The sequence below is a fragment of the Diorhabda carinulata genome, chromosome 2 (genome assembly GCF_026250575.1).
Source record: "Diorhabda carinulata isolate Delta chromosome 2, icDioCari1.1, whole genome shotgun sequence".
NCBI lineage: Eukaryota > Metazoa > Arthropoda > Insecta > Coleoptera > Chrysomelidae > Diorhabda > Diorhabda carinulata.
The window spans coordinates 30,486,198-30,507,876 of record NC_079461.1 but is presented as its reverse complement, the minus strand read 5'-3'; the positions used below and the strand labels follow the sequence as shown (position 1 = coordinate 30,507,876).

At 33.3% G+C, this 21,679-nt stretch overlaps 1 protein-coding gene across 1 annotated transcript in view; it reads right to left on the bottom strand.

Annotated features, from left to right (window-relative positions):
* The window catches only part of LOC130890904 (uncharacterized), a 113,293-nt gene that overhangs the window by 70,772 nt on the left and 20,842 nt on the right, over nucleotides 1-21,679 (bottom strand). Inside the window, exons 6-7 of the mRNA XM_057795312.1 lie at nucleotides 21,000-21,185; nucleotides 6,028-6,046 (exon numbers count right to left, since the gene is read on the bottom strand). Of these exons, the coding sequence (XP_057651295.1) occupies nucleotides 6,028-6,046; nucleotides 21,000-21,185 (205 nt within the window). The remainder of the gene's footprint in view (nucleotides 1-6,027; nucleotides 6,047-20,999; nucleotides 21,186-21,679) is intronic.

The window sequence follows — 21,679 nt, the reverse complement described above, 5'->3', positions numbered from 1 at the left end:
ACATTGCACAAATGTAACCCAGATAGAGATACAATCTCTTGTGTGTAAATCTGTTAATCATTTAGTTGAAGGATACTTATTTTTACCCTCCATTAACGTATCTTCTCGGATTACCAAACATTTGTTTTATATTAATGTGACTATGAAGAATCATAAATTTAACTATTAAAATACAAGGTTTATTGTATTCATTAAGATTCTAACGGGGACCACATCATAGATGATTGGTTCCGGGTGTCCCTTGGACACTTGAGTTCCTTTAAGGTATCAAATTATGTACTTTATTTGGTATTGAACTGACTGTAGCAACCATAATTATAGATAATTATAACCTTTCAAACAATAGAATTTTTCAGTATGTAAACAGATGGATATTAATAATATTCTAGCGTTCGTTCGAGTTTTGTCGTCGGATTATTGACACCACGTCTAATTACTTATTTTATTATTTAATAAATAGTTTATTTCAAAGTAGTTTTGAAGTTTTAATACAACGAATATGGTGAATCATCATTGGTTAGCCCGAAGATACATTACATCCGGAACATCCTCTACGATGAAGTCAACACCTTGAAACTGACAAGAGATTCTACAACCACTGAACAAGGGAGAGATCAATAAATGGATGAAAGAGCTCCTTACAAAGCTGAGGCAACGCTGATAAGAAGAAGCCAAAGCAGAGTCAATATTAGATTCACGTTGGAAGGAGTTACCAAGGTCCTACTAATATCATCATATTCCTAGAAATCTTAGTTAATAATCGGCTGAGCTTGCAAACACGTCCAATATATACACACAGGGCAGAGGAGAAAATGTCAAAACTAATAAGGATTCTTTCGAACGTGGGTAGACCAAGCAGCTGCAAAAGAGCGGTTAGGTAGGATTATGGTGAATTCAAAATATGTTGGCAAGTTTTTATACAAGTCAAATAGAATGGGAGGACTTTTTTACCAAAATATGATTGACTACTATGTTTGTTAATTTAAAAAACTGCAAAATTTGTAATTGCTGCGGAGTATAGGAATAGAAAGAATACTAGTAAAAAATGAGACGGCCAGCTAAAGTTATAAGCGAAGTTTCGGGTTACTGGTACCCCCAAAAATGAGTAATTAGAAATTCAGTCAAAATATTTCACGATCTTACTTAAAAACCAAAACGGCCTTGAATGATATCGAAAAAGACAGATGATATTGTAATATTTAGTTAAGAAACTCGTTACAGTTAAGTACAACAATGTTTCTATTATCCTTGGCTAGAAATTTCAACCAAAGAACCATTCACTAAAATGTTTTCTATCATTAAAGTTGAAACAAATACATTGAAAGCAGAAATGGCAGTTTTAAGAATGGTTGTGGTATACGTATGCAAATATGTAGGAAGTGACTCACAGACTAACAAAACTTTTTCACAGAAAATTGCTTTGTGTGATAACGTCTGTGAGACGGAATCACAAGGGATTACGGCACTATGAAACAATAAAATATGAACAACTTAGTGCTTCTATCAGATGTTACAAGAAAATTGGACATTGGTTGACAAAAACTATAAAACTCATATAAAAACTCATAAAACTATCCCTGTTACGTATTAAACATAAAGTCGATTATTTAAAATGTTTATTACTCATAAGGTCTTCCTTTAAATATTTTTACGTAGGGAAATGACGTATAATTAAATAGTCCTTACGCAAATGACCGTTAGATATTCTTTAACCAGCGGCCGATAGACCGCTCGTAGGGATCTTAACCCCTCTATGGAATTGGCTACAGGACAATAAGTTTATCTATATCAGTTACTGAAACCTATAACCAAATATCTATTGAGTGTGTGTACCTGAGTGGGAATAATTTACGACTAATAACAGGTTTCTTGTCGGGACATTACTGCCTCAATGCACACCTGAATGCTCTAGGCTTAGCAGTGGGTGCAAAGTACAGATTCTGCTACATAGAGGACTAGACCTCTATCCACGTTCTCTAGAAGTGTGAGAGCGTAGGGAACTCCAAAGCATTACCCCTGGGATGAAATACAAGCTTTCTCACACTCACTGAAAGGAGTGGGAATCATAGATCAGCACCTCTTGTAATGTAGATGACGCCATAAAAAATTATACCTACCTTTTACCCAGACCTCGCGGATGGCCCCACCAATATCCAATATTGCGAACAGAAGGGGTGATTTAAGAGATGTTGAACATGGTAACAACATGGAAACAAAAACATGGTAGTAAATCTTTGAATGAAACATGGACACAATGTTCAGTAAGTATGGAAAATAAGACCAATAGCGCCCTGAAGTGACAGTAGCTCGTGGAAAACACGAGTTTAATAGTTTTCTAGTATATTTTAACGTAATCATATGGTTTTTTTTATATAAATTATAATAGATAAACAACCATATAAAGAAACATGAAACTGTCAACTTCCTTCCAGCTTTATTACAAACACGTTCACCTCAACGATTTGAAATGAGGTCGATCAATACGCAGCTGCTCTAGAGCTTGTGAAGGGGGATTATATTGCCGTAGGACTAGTGGTTGCCATATTTCAATGGCGACTAAGAAGAAAATGTTTCATGTCTATAAATAATAATCGCGTCATAAATTAATCATTCAAAATTAAAATACGAATACTAAAACTTTGAATCATTAATTTATAATTTCATACTCTATTTTTCTTGGGATAATAATTATTATTAGAGTAGTTGGCAACGACGCTTAAATTCAGGACTGTAGGATCAAGGTCATGGTGCCCAACAGAATACTTGTCTTCTCAACAAAATGATGCTAGCTAGTCCAGTCATTGCGTCGAAAAGAAACGGCGAAAAATTGCTAATAAACCGAGAATGCCGATTTTTTGATATTGCGTGGAGATGGGGTCTAGAAATATTTGACATCACAAAATTTCCCGTATACTTTTCTGTCATATTTAAAAAAAATTTTAAATATATTTGTCAACTCTCGTTTCTTCGTCGATATACAAGCATCTTTGCATCTATTTCTGATTTTTATAAACTATAATTTGCAAAAGTTTGGGGATCTCATAGATTCAGACTATTTTTATTTAAATAATGAGAGATTGTGCATTTTTTGCATTGTAAAATATTGAGCCATTAAGTAATTTTGAACGTGGAGTAGGTAGGTCCAGGTCGTGCTCCGCGTTCTTAGGTGAATAGCCGTACAACGATATTTATGTCTCTGAAGACGATAACTTGATTATAGAAACGCGCATCAGACAGTGTAATTGTCAGTGTTGGTGCAGTGGTAGTGTAAACAGTGTGTTCTGTAGGCAGTTAAAAGTACGAGTGCAATTACGATGAAGGTTCAACATGTTTCGATTGGAAAATATTTTGGTTTTTGAGTTATACCACCAGCAATTTGCTATGCGGTTGGCTCATTCAAAATTACTGGAAATTCCCGATTTATTAGAGAATTCCCGGTTTTTCCCGCCTCTGCGAAATTACCGTCTTTTCCCGGTTTTCAAAGCTCGACTCTTTGCAAGATACAATCCTTGCCGACATTTTGAATTAAAACTTTTGTAGCCTATCTCACGTAATTTCCAAAAATCATCACTTCCAATTGTATAAAACGATTGGAATAAATCTATGTGACGTAACAATAGAAATGAAATACACCAAATTATCATCACAACCTAGATTTGTATTTAATGAGTGATAAATATCTAGTTCATTTTAGTCACGTATACAAATCACTTTACGTTGAGTATATTTGCATGATTTCAAGTAAAATTTGAAAATAATCAAATTTGACAATTTACACAAGGATTTATAAAAAAATAGTGGAACAATACGCAATTGTGTTTATTTATTCCAACTTATTCTTTTGAACAACTAATGATAAGAAGTAGAATCTGTATTCGAAGATAGCGCGTTGTCTCGTTTCTATGTACGAAGGCCGTTTTTTTTTCCAACTTCTATCGCTACGTGCAGTGGCAACGAGGGCAGAAGAAAGCAGGCATCCGCCGTAGGCCACTGCGAAGCTCTCGCACTACACACTCCGCCATTGTTGACATTCAGGCGTCAGTCGGCGTTGTCCTACAGCCACATAAACATGCCCGCCATCATTGATGCTCCCGCCAAGAGTGAATTGCGAAGTGTAATTCGTTTTCTACAGGCTGAAGGCCATAGTGATGCAGAAATCCATGGGAGAATGAGTCGTGTGTATGGGGAAAATTTCACGAGTGATGGTGTTGTATGTTAATGATGTCGAAAGTTTAAAGATGGCCGTAATAACGTGCATGATGAAGGTAGCCAAGGACGCAAATCTGTCGTTTCAGATGATCTAGTTCAACGAGTTGACAGAATGATGAAAGATATCGCGGTGTTTCAAAAGACGTCTATAAGTTCATGATAAGGGACGAATGATGTATCTCTGAACGTGAACTCGAAACTAAACTACAATCGACTGTATGAAACTTTCAAGACCAGCCAAATCCAACAAAAGTTGTTCGCGAACGAAGCACTTCGAAGCAAATGGTCGTTCAATGAGATCAAAGTAGAATGATCAAGTCTGAATGGTACACCAGCATTTTTTTTTGCCAGATATGTTGGAGAAAATCAAGGAAAGCAATCGTTCTCCACCACGACAATGCGAGATCTGAAGCATCAGTTCAAACAAAAACGTTTTTGAACAAACAAAACATCGAATTGGTGGGTCATCCGCCTTACAGTCCTTGTTTGACACCACATGTTTTGGAGGTAACTCAATCGGAATAGAAAAAATACTTCGACAATTAGTTAAAATGCGTGCAAAAGTATATCGATCTTAATTGAAAAAATTTTGAAAAACAATAAAGCCATATCCAATCATGAATATTTGTTTTTATTTATCTCAAAACTGGAGTAACAACCTTATAGTACGCGCCCGAGACCATTCTCGTAATGTTAATCGTAATTGGTGTTTACATGAGAAAGAATAATAATAATCATTATAGTATTCCTTCCACTCTATTCGAGGAATTCAATAAAGCTCCAGTTTCGTCGCTAAATCGTCCTCTATCTACCTACACTCTAAAAGTGTTTGAATCATAGTGAATTCAGTGAAATTTGTGGTAATATTATTTTCAATATTCTCTAGCACTAAGTTTTTCTTATATCTTTTTATATGTTGCTTATAAATTCCAGTTTTTAGCAAATTTTTTATAATAGTTTCGGTGTTATTTCCTATTTATTTTGGGAACAGAACGAATAGAATAGAACAAATACTTGTTTGGTTATATTTTAAAAAAATATAAATTCAGTTTTTTCGTATGTTAGAGCATAAACTCCTTCTTATCCAAATCTGTTCTACCTACTCATTCCTTCCTTAGTAATTTCCGCCCGTGTTCCCGTTTCCATCCTCATTTTAATATTTTTCGCAGTTCTACAGCTGCCAGCTTGGGAATTCAACCACACCCAAAGGACTCAGTTGTTTTTAATTTATAATTGCTTTTATTCGTTGGGCTCTTTTGGATACGCAGTTGATACGAATTTATCATTTTTTCAATAAATTTATTTGTTGCTGAAACTTTTTTTAATGTTCTTAGCAATAAATATTAATTTGGATAATCGTGTCTGAGAATAGGTTTAGTTTCTTTAATTTTTATTTTTAATTTAATTAATAAGGTATTCCCAGTTTTTCCACCTTTTTTTTATCCGTTCGTTAAAAAGCTGGTGGCGTCCAATTTAATATTAATTATTCACCCTATCAGAGTACCATATATACTTTAACCGAGGCCGAATACCACTTCCTGATGAAGAGTCTCCTCCCGGAGAATTTAAAGTTATATAATAAATTAAAAACGACTCTTAAATCATAAACGAAATTATCTGTTGATTGGTTCAAGAATTTATTATGATATATGCACGTTATTTTTACTAAAACTGTTAACACTTAAATTACGAGGATATTTCGTTGATTTTTGTTGTTATTTTTTTCATAAAATACTGTCCAAGGTGAATAACGTAATGCGATGTTCAATTTTTCCGATATTATTATAATTATTTGTGTATACATTAAAGAGCACTTACCAATTTGTTGTTGCTGTTTCTGAAAAACAAAAATAAAAACAATGAAAAATTACAATAAAAAAGATTTTTCTAATTATTAATAATGGTACTGAATACAGTTACAGTCTTATCATACCAGCGGTTTACGAGGGGCTGCGGCGCGAAGCCATTAACAAAATGGATTCCGAGGAGGAAACAGTAGTTTTGGCTTTGTTACTTCTAAAACGAAAGCATCGACGATTTTGGGGACCCATTATCGATTAATCGAATGGAAGAGAGCGACTACTTTGTGTTGTTTCGCAAACGAATAAAAAATGGCGTTTGTACGCGACAATACAAAATGGCGTCCACGCTGCGATCTCGTTGCGCGCCCGCTCCGCTTTGAAGACGCTCGCAATCCACTAGTATGATTAGGCCCTTACAATCAATTAGTTTAGCGTGCGAATGAAATCAATAGTAACGAGATTAATTTTCATAAACCATCGCCCACTTTTAAATAAAATAAAATAAATTATTTAAATCTCCAGCTTTTAATATTACATTGAATCTGTAGATCTAAAAGTTACAGATTTATGAAGATACAAAGTGTCCAAATTATATAATTATATAAACGGGTAAATGCGAGCATACATATATTTGTATAATAGCCAAGCAGCAGAATTCTAAGTTCTAATATCATCAAATTCAAACTAGTTTGGGAATGTCCGGACAAGTTAAACGAGCTAGCCAAGAAAAATAGTTACCCTGCAATGGAAATATTGAAGTGGAGGGAACCGAGGAAAGTAGAGGAAGACACACCTTTCATAGGATCTGAACCCTTCTGTGGTATCAGCTACAGAACAATAGAAAAAGCATTGGAAAAGACACCTGAAGACCCAAGTCTTAGCAGGTAATGCAGCGTGCAGTTTCTGTCCACATCTCTATCCACATTCTTTCAAAGTGTGAAACACTCCGAAACTCCATAGAAAGACGTTAGTTGGTTTTTGGTGGTTGGAATGAGGATGTCATTCATGGGAAGGAAGAGATTTATTTTGAGTGGCCCTGATATAGAAATAACTTTTTTTCAGGGCTGGAGTTGTGTTGGATGGAAGAATGATGTGTATTGCAATAGGCTGGAAAAAATGAACAGTGAGTGAAAAAGAGATATTGATGATATTTATTTGTTTATTTAGGTAGGCGGTTAGTTTAGTGGGCGGGTACAACTGCGGCTGCATTATTTCCCTTTCGTCGTCCATATGTCTGGTGAACCGGTTCAACAGGTTACAGGAAAACCGCAGAAAACCTACACCACCAACGATCAAACCTGAGAAGTATGAAATGGAAGACGAAGATCTTTGCCAGCTACAACCATCTCATATTTTGAACTTTCTATGAAGACTAGGATTAAGGGATCCGCTGTAAATACTGAGATTCCCAATATCGCGGCAAGACAGGGGTCCTTTCGGTTGCAGTGTACATGGTATCCTAATTTACATATCTACGTATATTTCAGAGAAAGCCACCCTATGACGCCTTACTGATATCGCTTTCAGTGACTAACTGACTGTATATTTGAAAATAATCTAATATCAAAATATCGAATCAAATTTTTTTTACAATTTCTATGAAAAGTTGTTGCTCATACTACGACAACTATTATTATTTCTCACGGCCCTTCGCCCATATCACATATGGTTAACCTAATCATAGTTTCCGAAAAGTTCTCAATAATATATTGACAAATATGATCGTTCTTACACATCACTTAATATTGATAATATCCAATCTTAATGTGAACAGTCGATTTTACGAAATTTGTGGAGAATATCTTCGCTGCGACTACTTCATTAAACTTTTCATTTGTAAATAACCAGAATGGTAAATGAAAAAACTAGGACGGTGAAAATCGACTACAGTTGCCGAAGGTTACATCGACGACAACACTAATAACAAGTTATAACGAATAGCTAATATGTTTTGGAAGCAGCGTCAATAAATATGTTACATAATGTAACGTTGAATCATTTTCGCTTCCCAAGCCAAGATATTTTTCTTTTCCCAATGAATCTTTTCTGTACATCTCATGTTTTAGACCTCTCATGATGTGGAAAAGATATTGAAGGTTTCTTCTTTTTGCTTCATGAAGGATCCCTAATTTCTTTTCCATTTTTCTCAGAATCCGAAGGTAGTCCCACATCTCAAAAGGTTCTATTATTCGCTCGCAATATGCTTTGAGGATCTAAGCTTCTATACCACACAAAAGAAGTGGTACTACATAGCACTTGAGCATCCAAGTTCTCAACTTCAAGCTCAGTTCGCGGCTACAGAGAAGCTTCATAATCTTCAAAAACAATGCTCGGGCTTTCTCGACAGTAATTCACGGAACATTCAAAACTTGTACCCAGGTAGTCATACCTGTCGACTCTTTCCAGTCTTTCGCCCCATAAACATATTGGGTTTTGTGTATTTTGTACATCCTGCATGTTTTCGGCGAGAAGTACTGTGTCGTCTACATCGCACAGATTGTTCAGTGGAGTTTGATACAGGTACAGTTTGGTAACTATTTTTGTCAAGGTTTTTTCGTTCCGGGGCTCGTAATAATTGTTTGTATCTAACTTTATAAAATGCCTTATTAAATTCAATGAAACGGACGTATACCTTTTGGATATCAAGACATAGCTGCATCAAGAAATCATTCACAAGCATAACTGCACCCCATACAGGGTGTTAATATTAATTTTGGTTTTTTTCCTGATAGTGATAGATATTACTCATTAGGATGAATCATTCTCATAGGTAATTATTCGTTTATTGAATTATAATGCCTTATTATTCGATTTTGAAAACCTGTAGCTCTTCCATCTCTATCTTCTCTATTGTTTTGTTAGTTTGTATATCATTTTTAGATAATCAACAAAAATATTCGAAATAAATTTGTAAAAATTATAAATAAAACCTTCGAATGGTGCCTATAAATAACTTATACGCATTTTTTAACGATAATGACGTCATACATTCGAATATAAAATCGATGTATCCGATTTTTGTTTTGTCGTTATTGTCGGCATGAAATTTCGAACAATTTTATTGGAACCTTAACGTGATCTTTTTGTATATTTGATTTTTTTTCGGAAAATTTCCATAATATTATCATACACCTTGTGATATGCATATACATCATATTTTTAATATTGTTTGCTAACGTCTAAATATTGTTTGATAAAAGCTACCGTTTAGGGATTTTACTGATTTATTAGATTTTATATCTTTTTAGAGGTTGAATAAATATTTTTTGAAACGATAGGTTCATATCTATACAGATTGTCCTATAAATTATTTCTCTGAAATATAGGATGAACAAAATAATTAATTACACGTATTATAATAAAAACGCGAGATTAAAACATATAGCGAATATACGAGGTCTGGCTATTAAATAATAAGACTGCGCGTCTAGAGGCCGCCCTAGACGTGCGTTGGGTATCTAGATATCTTGTCTGTGCACGTCCCAAAACATCTTCCCGTCACTATTATAATATTTGTGCAATAGAGGTTGGAAACGAACGTGTTTTTTTCTCTTGCCGAAAACCATGTGTGACGAAAAACAGGAGCAACGTATCAATCTCAAATTTCTTGTCAAATTGAAAAAAACTCCGACTAAGTACTATAAATTGTTGCAAGAGGCCTATGGGAACAATACTCTATCTCGTACACGTGTTTTTGAGTGGTATAAGCGATTTAGTGAGGGCCTAGGGAGCACTGAAGATGACCGGCGCCCAAGTCGCCCTGTGACTGTTTTAACTCCGGAAACAGGGACCAAAAAAAACCAAATCGAGCGTGCAGATCGTCGAATGAACATCCGGATAATTGCCGAGGCTGTAAACGCTGATAAAGGAACGGTTAGAAAAATTTTACACGAGGAAATACATATGACAAAAATCTGTGCGAAGTTGGTGCCAAAAAATTAGACTCCTGACCAAAAGGTCTTGCGTCAACAGGTTTGCTCAGATTCTTTCAAAGGTTAGAAAAAGATCTACTTTGAAAGGGACCCGATTTGAGTCGATGGAAGCCGTAAAGCAAAAAAACGGCAGAGCTCCTAAAGACCCTCACCAAAGAAGACTTCCAGCACTGCTTCGATCAATGGAAAAAACGTATGAAAAGGTGTGTGGCGAGAGGAGCGGAGTATATTGAAAAGGAGCATTCGAATGTAGAATAATTTTTATAATAAAATCTTTTTTCGTAACCAGTCTCGTTATTTAATAGCCAAACCTCGTATTTATAGCAGCAATTACCCACAATGCATTAATTTCAGCTGATATTCTTGATAAACAAAAAATCTTTCTTATTCCACATGTATTTATGTTTAAAAAGCTTAAATTAATTAAATATGAATTAAAAAATGCATAAAAGTTGCTAAATTAAACGTTAAAATTTCATTAAAAATAGTCAATAAACGTATTGCTACACATACGAGGATGGTGCCAGAAGCACCTGGCCTGACTTAGAGATGGCGGTAATTGCTCGAAAAATGCCACTGTATTAGAAAGTACACAATCTGTACAGCATATGTTTCAAATTTGTAGGTGCCACGTCGTTTATTATTTGTTTGGCAGCCATCGATAGTGAAGGTGAAGGTCGATAGTCAGGCACGGCTAGTATATAAACTTTGCAGTGCTATAGAGCTACGAAAAAAATGATAAATGTTTGGAAGTGGGGTCCATTTTATTTTTGGTCGTAAAAAATTGACATTTTCAATATTTTTTTTTAGTTTATCGGCGCAATCAAGATCAAAATTAGACCTAAGTTTAAAAGCCATTTTAATCCTAATTTAACCTTAAAAATGTTTAATAATTTGTAGAAATTATTCAAATTATAATATTCAATTGATATTTCTTTCAAATTGTTCGTTTTTGTATGTACTTATGAAAATATACGACATTCTTCGAAAAAAAAAAAAAAAAGTATGGTTTTCGGAAACAAATTTATGAGTTTTGGATTTTTTATGAACCAAAAAGTATTAAAACTTCTGTTTTCAAACTTAGGTCTCATTTTTATTTTAAATGTACCGAAAAAATAAATCAAATGAAAAAAAATTGAAAATAAAAATTTTTCGTTTCTTTATGATCGAAAATATCGTGGACCCACTTCCAAAGAATAACCAAAAAATTAAGAATAAAGAAATGATAATTACATAATTTAAACAATAACAATAATCCGAATTAATACATTTTCTATCAGGTATCCAAAATAAAATTTCAAATATTTCGTAGTCACCATATAATACCTTGATATAAAAGCTCAATCAGTTAATTAAACTACCTTCTAATCACACTGTAGAAGTATTATTATTCATCTGATATATACGCAAGTATTCTGCGCGCTATTTTCATAACCTATTCGCTACATTCAGTCCAGAGCGAACAGGTGGTTATGTGCCGAGTAAATCGCTTTTTTCGCGATTTTTCGACTGTCTAGTTCTTCAGGGCGATTTCTATTTCCAAGGTGTAGTGTTCTGGAGTTCCTTAGAGTTTCACAGTTCGAAAGAATGAGGTTTCGTTCTCTCTGTCCGCCGCATTATCTGGTAGGTCTAGCGTCTTCAGGTGTTTGTTGAGGCGACAGTGCCCCGATAGAACTCCTGTTAGTATTCGTAGATTTTTCTTATTTAGCTTGGTACATTCAACGAATCTACGCTGGTTCTAGTTACCCAGAACAGTCTTTGCCTGTCTTAACTGTAGATTGTCCCAATAATTGGTTTTGTTCCCATCTACCTTCTTTTCCAATGCTTTTTCTATTGTTCTGTAGCTGATACTACAAAAGGGCTTAGGGCTTATCAGCTATTTTCTTTCCCTTCGGTCTGGTATGTCCCGGAATCCATTATAGGGTAATTTTATTTTTCTTGTCTAGCTCGTTTAATTTTCTAAACAATCCCAAACGAGTTTGGATTTTATGATATCTAATAATTTTTTTTAGATTGAACTGAACATATTTTTCAATTGCACAGATTTAGAGTGCATGTGATTTTGTGCAGTATGGAAGCTGGTTTCAACTTAACAAGTACCAAGAGATTTTGTAAATATCTATAAAAAAAAGATACCCACTGCTCATTTTTTTAGCGATAAAGCTTGGAGAGAAATAAGGGTGTTATTCAGAGCACTCAAGTTTGAGGAAAAAAACACGAAAACTAATAAGCCAAGTACATGGAATGTGCATTATTAGAATCAACCAATATTATGGCTCTATGAGATTCTGCCTCTTGGATTAAATATACAAACGAAAAATGAAAATGTGTCGAAGAATAAAGATATATTATCAAAAATTATTATTTGTATTTAATTTTGTGGGCCATTTTCGCGAAAATAATGAAAGCGATACTTTGATTGTGGCATATTTCTTGGGTTACAAATTTTTTTACTGATCAGATTGATCTGTCACAGCGATTGCTTGAAGTATGTTATGAACAAATAATTGAGAGAATTATATTAACCCTTTTTTGGCGATCAATACGGATGAAACTACGGCACAATCTCAAATTGAAGTTGTGAATTTTCTTTAAGCACAATGAAAGTAAAATAGTTAAGTGAAGTAAAAACGTAAAGTAGTGATTGGTCACTTCAATAATCTATAATTTTGGCATGGAAGGCGATAAAATCAATGAACTTCTAACCGGAAAGTTTTTTTGGAACAATGCAGAACACCTAAATTTTTTTCACTACGAACCGCCACTGCTGACAGTAACATATGTAATTTTTACCCGCCTGGTATAATTGTATCTACCAAAGTATGAATTTAATTTGAAAAAAAAAAAATCTTACGGAATTGTATGCGGCTACGAAATTTCCCAAACCCGCTGCTTCTAAACTTCTCGGGTCTAATGAATTACTTCGCGGTTTATCAAATCGCGTTGGCGAATATTCATCTTTGTTTTTACTGTATATCCATTTGAAATATTGAGACATTTTCCAGGTTTTGTACCGCACACGCACAAACTACATTTTTATTTAAATCGAAGCGTCGATATTTATTCCATACTTAATTTGAAAAAACAAGAGTCACACTATTATCGCACACGACATAACCTCTACTTTGATATTCAATTACTGATTCTAAAATGTTGTCGAATGTAAGCGTATATGACTGAGTAAATATATATATGTAAGTTTACCTTAATCGGTTTTTTTTTAGATTTATAGCTGTTATTATAAATTTTATTTTGACAACGATTCTATATTGTATCGTTTCCTTATTGAGAGAACATCTATGATGTAGGGTACTTTTATACGAGTTGTTTCTAAATTCACGTGAAAAATTTCGGGAGATTATTTCATAAAATTCCACACTTCGATTTTTTAATCAGTTAATAGTTTCAATTGAAACGTTACCAATCACGATTAAACGAAAAATATTAATGCTACAGCGAACCGTATACAGTTTATCTCATTTCTGTAAACAAATCAGTATAGTCGTAGTCCCCATTCGCATTCCAAAAAGTTTGTAAGCTAATTTTCGCAAAATTTGATTCTTTCTCAATGTTAATTGTTTATTGGAACTATAAAAAATCGTAATTCATTAAAAAATATCAATATTGTAGCTAATCGTATGCAGTATATCTCATTACTGTATACAAATCAGTATAGCCGTACATATGAGATGTCTTTTTTGTTTAGCCAGAAAAACGTTAAGTGCAACGGATTGTTTTCAATAGAAAAACATGTACAGTAAATAAGATTTTTAGTGGGTATTTATAAGTTTATGCCAAAAAGTTCTTTTGCAAAATAAGATCTCTTGCATGGATAATTGTTTATTGAAACGATACAATCATTACAAATCAGCACAGCCGTAGGCATCCTTCGCATCAGAATTGTTTGTTCAGCAGGAAAAACGTTATATATAAATGAAACTACGAATTGTTGTAAAATTTCCCTTGAAAATGTGAATGTTTATGCCAAAAAGTTCAGAAGGTTATTTCCCAAAATAATATTTAATAATTCGTTGATATTTCAATTCGTTGATTGTTTATTAAAACGATACAAATCATGATTCATATAATAATATCAATATTGTAGCAAAAAGTATGAATGTTTCTCATTACTGTAAACAAATCAGTACAGGCATCAGAATTGTTTGTCTAACCAGAATAACATGAATTGTAACAATGGAACAACGAATTGTTGTAAAACTGATTATTTTCGATAGAAAAACATCATTTTTATGTAGGGCGTTACTAAGTTCATGCGAAGAAGTTTGGAAGATTAATCTGCAAAACTAATCACCATTGCTGCAGCAAACCGAACAAGAAAACAACAAATAGCGCTGTCGCCAATGCAGTGCCTCTAGCTACTGTAAACAAATCACTGTAACAATAGAGCAACGAATTTTTATAGGTAAAACTAAGAAAAACCGTAATTGAAACTTAAATTGATTGAAAGAAGAATATGTCAGGCGTGTACGTGTTTTTGAGCTTTTTCAACATGTCCGAGAAGAAGTTCTAGAGGTTAGTTATGGATAACAACGAGGCACAAAGCAATAATCGTTAACTTTGAAAAAGAATTAAATAATTGTAAATTTCAAATAAATATCAACAAAGATGTTAATAATAAATGTGGTAAGGCACGTTAATATGTTAACTTATGAGTAGACAACCATAGTGAAACACTTGAGGTGGTAAGAAGAACCAACAACTAAAAGTGGCAAAAGAAAAAGGTCTAATTAATAATTAAATTTCAATGTCTTAATCTGTATTGAAAAAGTAACGAAAAAATACTTTTTTGATGTGTCCTTTTTTCATTTTACTTTAGATTCTGAAACACTATCTACCTAGATGGAGCTCCTTTCATATGAGGTTTGAAGGTGATGAATATTCGTAAAAAGGTAGTCAATAAAATCATCAATTGTTTTTTATTATAGCTGAGTGTTTTCATAATAACATACAACAAAAACATTAGAAATTGGTTAATGACTAACCAGTGCTAATAGGAGTTTAATTGTCTACGTTAAGAATCTTTAATTGCTTACAGTAGCAATTAATAATATATATGAAGGTACCAATTAATTTTTTATGCATCATTAAAACGTGTTTTAAATAGAAAAATTATTTATATAAAATTTTATTGTGGTTATAAACAAATCGGAACATTTTCATAACCAAAAAATCAAAATTTCAAGCATGCTGCCACGAATATCTTTGATGTGAAAATTCGCAGAGTAATACAAAATACGCTTGATAGTTAATTAGTTAAGGAATAGTTTTGACCAGAAAAAGAAACGCTCTGTACTTTTCCAGCAAACTGCTGCTCTATAAAGGTTCATTTTTGTTGCCTCATAACGGGAAGTGGACAAAATCACGTTCCATGTGAGGGGGTGATTATGATAGTTCTCGAGACTGCCAAACATGCTCCAATTATTCATAATAGGCTGCTATTTGTTTACAGGAAGGTTGAGGTTACAAGTACAGAAGGACCATGGTCGAGGAACGTACAGAGTGATCAATTCTGGTTTGATATAGAGTGCCACCAGTCTCAATCCAAAAACTCATCGCCTCGTCGCGGTATTGATGTAATCGTTTTTCGAAATGTCGTGCCAAGTCACTTTTGGTAGCTTTGTGGAATGCATTGTCGTTATGGTTGAAATGTTTTTCACAAACTCGTAAATGAAAAAGCATCACAAAGCAGAACTTGAAGTATTTTTTTATATTAAAAATATTATAGAGCCCTTGAAAAGTTGATTCATTGAATATTTCCGAGTTTGGGTTAAACATGATGACCACACAGCCTCTGTCAAGCCACTCTCCCCTCCAGCCGCCATCTGTCGACTATTACGATTTTTTTGATAATTTGATTTTATTTTCAAGGTCTTTATAACTATAATTTGATTGAACTTTCTGCCTGTAATATATGAATATTATTTGGGGAGTCTTTTTGGCTTTATTCTGCACCTGTATCTCATTGTTTTGCTTCCAAAATGCGTAGAGTCCTACCAAAGGAAGTTTTTGTATCTCCCTTTCCGAGTTGTTAGTTAGAGAAATACGGAGGGTAGATGCTCTGCTGTTTCCATGACTTGCTCGCAGAATCTGCAGTTCTCGTCCTCTGTCATGCCTTAAGGTGATGTTTGACGGGGCAGTGACCTGCCAGAAGACCGACCAACAGTTTGAAATCGTTTCTAGTCATCACGAGAAGTTCTTCAGACTGATATGGTTTTGAATCTTATGGATTGTTTTAGGCCTGGAGTGTTTCTCTAGTGAGAATCAATCTGATTCTTTAATAATCTGTTAAGTACATTGATATGACATCTCATGAAGCCACAGTAGGGCTCTGGTCATAGGTATAGGAGTCGTTGCTCCTGTTTCGGCAAGACTATTTACTTCGTCATTGCCTGCTATACCCTGGTCGATTGGTAGCCACATTAGGGTTACTTTGTTTCTGTTAGCTAGTACTTTCAGAGTATGTTTGAACCCCCACACTAGTTTGGTCGTGCAATCAAATGGCTTCAAGGCCACTTGGCTTGAGAATTTGAATGTACTTTTTGGAAATGATTCTATTCTAAAACTCCTCAGAACAATTGTGAATTGCCATTAACTCTACCGAAAAAATGGTGAGTTAAACTGAGGTTAGATTGGTTGGAAGCTTTACTTTATTCTTGTTAGGGGCTGTTTTGTGCCTTTATATATTGGGTTTGCGACAAAGTAATTTAGTAATATAAAGTAAAACACTTTTTTTTAATAAAGAATAGTTTTTATTCAATTATATAATTTCCATTCAGCTCAATAACCTTTTGCTTTCTTTTCTTCCAGCTTCATGATTTTGCGCTCATAAAATTACTGGTCCTTATCAGCAAAAAACTGAACCGGGTGCGATTGAAGGTCATCGACATTAGTGAGCAAGTTTGACCATTCAAAGAATTCTGCAAACTTCGAAATAAATGGTAATCAGATGATGCCATATCAGGGCTGTATGGTGGATGTGGCATCACTTCCCAACCAAGCTTTCCTTTGATTGCTTCATCCAGTTTCATTAATTTTTGATAGCAAACATCAGAAATGATCGTTTGGTTCCTTGGAAGCAGCTCAAAAAATACACACACCTTTGTAATCCCACCAAACTGACAGCATGAGCTTTTTTGTTGTTTTTCAACTTTTGGTGCGGTTTGTGCTGGTTCATCGTGTTTGCTCAATGATCATTTTCGAACTATGTTACTGTACTGCACCCATTTTCTTCTCAAGAAACGGTCGGCTCCATATCGTTTAAGGTGAATATCACAAATGTTGATTCTTTGTGTTAAATGAATTTCTTTCAATTCGTGAGGTACCCAAACATCAACCTTCTTAACTAGCCCAAGACATTTTAAGTGTTTTTTAAGTGTGTGCGATACATGTATCCTCTTCGCGACATCTCGAACAGTTATATGACGATCCTCTTCGATTATGACTTTGATTTGGTCACCATCAACTTCGGTAGGCCGACCAGAACGTTGCTCTTCTCTCCAAAACGGAATTTTTTTTATACCAATTCTGTCAGCACCATAAACTTCACATATTTCTTTGTGGACACCAAATTACCTCCTGATGGGAACCAGTTAAGATCTGTTAACCATATATTAAGTTATACAAGATGTCTCTTATTTTATGCTCCATTAACGTATCGTCTCGGATTGCTTAATTCCTGTCTTATATTAATGTAAGTGTGAAGAATTATTAGTTACTATTGTATTCGTTAAGATTTATTGTAAACTGACCGTCCCTTGACGGGAATCAGCGTCTTATTTAATCGGTTCCATATGTCCCTTAGATACTTGAAGTTATCATTAACTTATCAAATTACTTACACTTATTTTTGTATTGATGTGACTCTAACGACTATAAATATAATAAATTAAAGCTTCTGAATAAAATAGGATTGGTATTTAAGAGAGCATATACACACATAGTGCGTTCTTAATAGTCTTGATATCCAACTAAAATAGTAGTCAGATTATTGAAACCATTTTATTTATTTATATTTTATAAGTTATTTCAATCGCAGTAGCTTTCGCACAATTAACAGCTTCAATAAAACTCACGCATTACTTGCTTCTAAAGCGAGTTGTATCACGTGACTAACGGCGAAGTACAGCACTAAAATAAATTATCCGAAAAATAAAGCAACGCTATCTTTCGGGGAAAATAATAAATGTCAGTCTATGTTTAGAAACCGAAACGTGTGTTTTACTGTTACAATAATAAAGAGGTAGAAAAATAGTTTCATTCACCTCAACATTACGTACTCATCTTGATTTAGCGAACAACTTGTACTCATAAATCATTGTTATCAAATTACCGTATATGTATATGACAAAATTCGTTAATTACAGGTAATTACACTTTTCCTTGATAGTTCAAAATGTTTTTCGCAAAAAAATGATTATGAAAAATTTGTTAAATCGAGGATGTCGTTACATATCCTTTATTATAAGAGTTACATGATTATTATTTAAACACATACATAATACATAATTATACAATACTGATAAAATTTAACAATTTTCGATCTTTTAAAAAGCAATTATGCCTATACGTGACAAACAATACATAATTAATATTGGTTCCTGTTAGTCTGATCTTTTAAACTTTGTATAGGTACAGGTTGGGAGAGCAAAACATTATGTAACAAAAAAGTTTCAGTAAATTATACAATTATAACCTAATGATTAATTATGTGCACGTCTATATTAAAACATTATGTATAATTTAGCAGCACAATCATATAAATATTGACTATGAACAAAGATATTTTTAGAATCGTTATTATAATGTAGAAAATGGTATTTAAAGTGAAAATTATATACGGTAATTTTCGTTGCCTAAGAATACAAATGCAAGAAGATGCGAAGACTTATTAGTCTGATGGGTCATACCCTAAAAATATTTCTTAAAATCATACACCAAAGAATATTCCGAAAGTATGAAAGAGACATAAGCGACTCACAATTTGGGTTTAGGCAAGGGTTAGGCACGGGAGGGGCAATAGTCGCAACACAACTGCTTGTCCTGAACTGCTATGTCCATAGAAAGGACGTCTGCCTCTGTTTCATAAATTATGAAAAGGCATTCGATCGCGTACGGCACCACAAACTAACCCAGCTCCTCTAAAGGCTCGATATAGATCAGAAAGACATCCGATGCATTGAAAACCTATACTGGAATCAAACAGCGCAAATAAAACTAGAAAAACAATATGTCCAATAACATATAGATCAAAAGGGGGATGCGACAAGGTAGCAATTTTCCAAGAGGCACTAGAGGATATAGTCGTCAAAATAAGAATCAATGAAATTCATTTTCTGAATCAGTAGAATCAGAAATATCTCATGAATAGGCTGTCAATTTTTGACGTTTCAACTACACTAGATTATCGAGATATGTGGCGTTAAAATCGGTTTCAATTTTTGGTGTATAATAGAAAATTTCTAAAAATGACATCTTCTAATTTTGCTCACATTTTCCGATATAATGAACATTGAAATATTTTTTCCAAATCAATAGATTCAGTAATGATTCCTTAATAAACTGTAAAATTTTAACGTTTCTAGTGCACTTGATTATCGAGATACAGGGCGTTGAAGTTGGTTTCAATTTTGGTATATAATAGAAAATTTCTAAAAATGACATGTTCTTCTAATTTGTCTTATATTTTCCGAAATATTAAACATTGACATTTATTTTCCACATTAACAGAATCAGAACTATTTTCTGAATAAATTTTCAAATTTTGACGTTTTTACTAGGATTGACTGATGAGATATAGGGTTCTAAAGTTTGTTCAAAAGTATGATTCATAATTTAAGAAATGATTTTTGTCTTTAATTTTTTTCATATTTTCCGAAATAATGAACATTGAAATATATTTTCCAAATCAATAGATATAGATATAGGTATTAAACAATAAAACCTGAAAGTTTCAATAATTTATCATTAACGTTTGATTTTTAATCAATTTTTATCAATTATCAATTAAAAATTTTCATTTAAAAAAAATTATAGTTAGAATCACAATTTTCCACATAGAACAAATTTTTATGATCAAGTTGAAAATGGGGGGTTCGCTTGACGTGATCTTGCTCAGTTCTAATCTAACTACATTTATCACTACGTCTATGGTTACAATTCTATATCACAGGAAATACTTTAACTGGTAAAGCTTTATTTATATATCTTTTCCCACAAATTTTCATTAGTCTTTGTTTTCTCTGTTATGGATCAGAAACTTTTGTATATATTCTATCCCTCCATCCTTACAAAGATTGTTTATCTGCTATGATTTAAATTTAATGTAACTACATTTCACACTACTTCTGAGCATCTGAGTCTACTTCACAAGAGGCATAAAGTCTCTCTCACTGTAGTGAGTCAGTTCACTTATTATTTCTCCACTTTTTTCCTACAAATTTTCATTAGTTTTTGTTTGTCTGTAATATAGCTACCCCCAATTGTGAATCAGAAGATGGTATATCTATTAAGACTCATTTCAACTCTAACTACACTCGTGAGCAAAAAAATTTTAGCATCTCGATGCCATTAATTTTAGCTTTATAATGAATAGTATATGTTATTATTTTTTTGATAAAGTAAAAATATCAAACGAAGAAATCTTTAACAGTAAAGAAAATACCAACTTAATTTCGTCATAATTATAAATTATTTGAAATTAACTTATCAATATTTATTGTTACCTCCCTTGGGGGCCTAATAACAGCTTCAATACATTTTTTTACTCGATCTTTCGATTTCGTAGCTGATGCAAGATTTCTGACCTCAACTTTTCTCTCAAGTTCATCCCGTAAATACTCGATAGGTAAAACACGGTTTTTCCTACAGTTGTATCTCGTTATCTAAATTATCTCACATTCTTGTAATAATTTAGTATAACGAAAGGTAAATTTTAAATTTTACCTCTTCAATTATTATTTTTGGTAATTTATAATGAATGATAGTTTAATGTCACCAATGTGGAAAAAATATATAATGATTTTAATGTTTCCCTTACCTTTTTTCTATCGTCAGGAGGTACGTTGACGTGTGACCTGTTTCTGAATATATCCATAACTTTAGTCATTGGACTGCGACTCGAAGAAGCAGTAACTGTGTGGTAATATTGTGTATCAGAATTGCCATCTCTAACTGGATGAGCAGATCCATCTCTGGGAGCTTTAGGACGAGTGTGGGCAACATACTAAAAAGTAATACATATATTATTTAAATATTATTTTCTTGTAATAAGGTAGGATCGCATCTATTTGGTAGCACCACAATTGAAAAATTGAAAAAGATTACACAGGTTGGAGGTCACATTATCCCCAGTAATGCCAATTTAGTTATTCTTTTAAGTTAGTTGTTTAGATTTTTTATAATATTTTATATTTAATGCATGGGTTTATAACTATCTTTCCTCATCATAGAAACTTGTTCAAGATAATCCATAGAAGTAGTAAAAATGAAAAGTGGTAGGAAAATTAACAAATTTTCAAACAAGCAGCTGAACGAATAGCAAATGGAAAAAGGAAAAAGTCTGTGGAAAACAGATAAATTAACACTATATTAACGGAAGATCAAGAAATTAGAAAATCATATTCGAGATTTGAAAATTCGTTTAAAGAATAAGAAATGTTTTAAGTATACCAATATTATGATGAATGAAATCACACATCATTTTAAATTGGAAACATT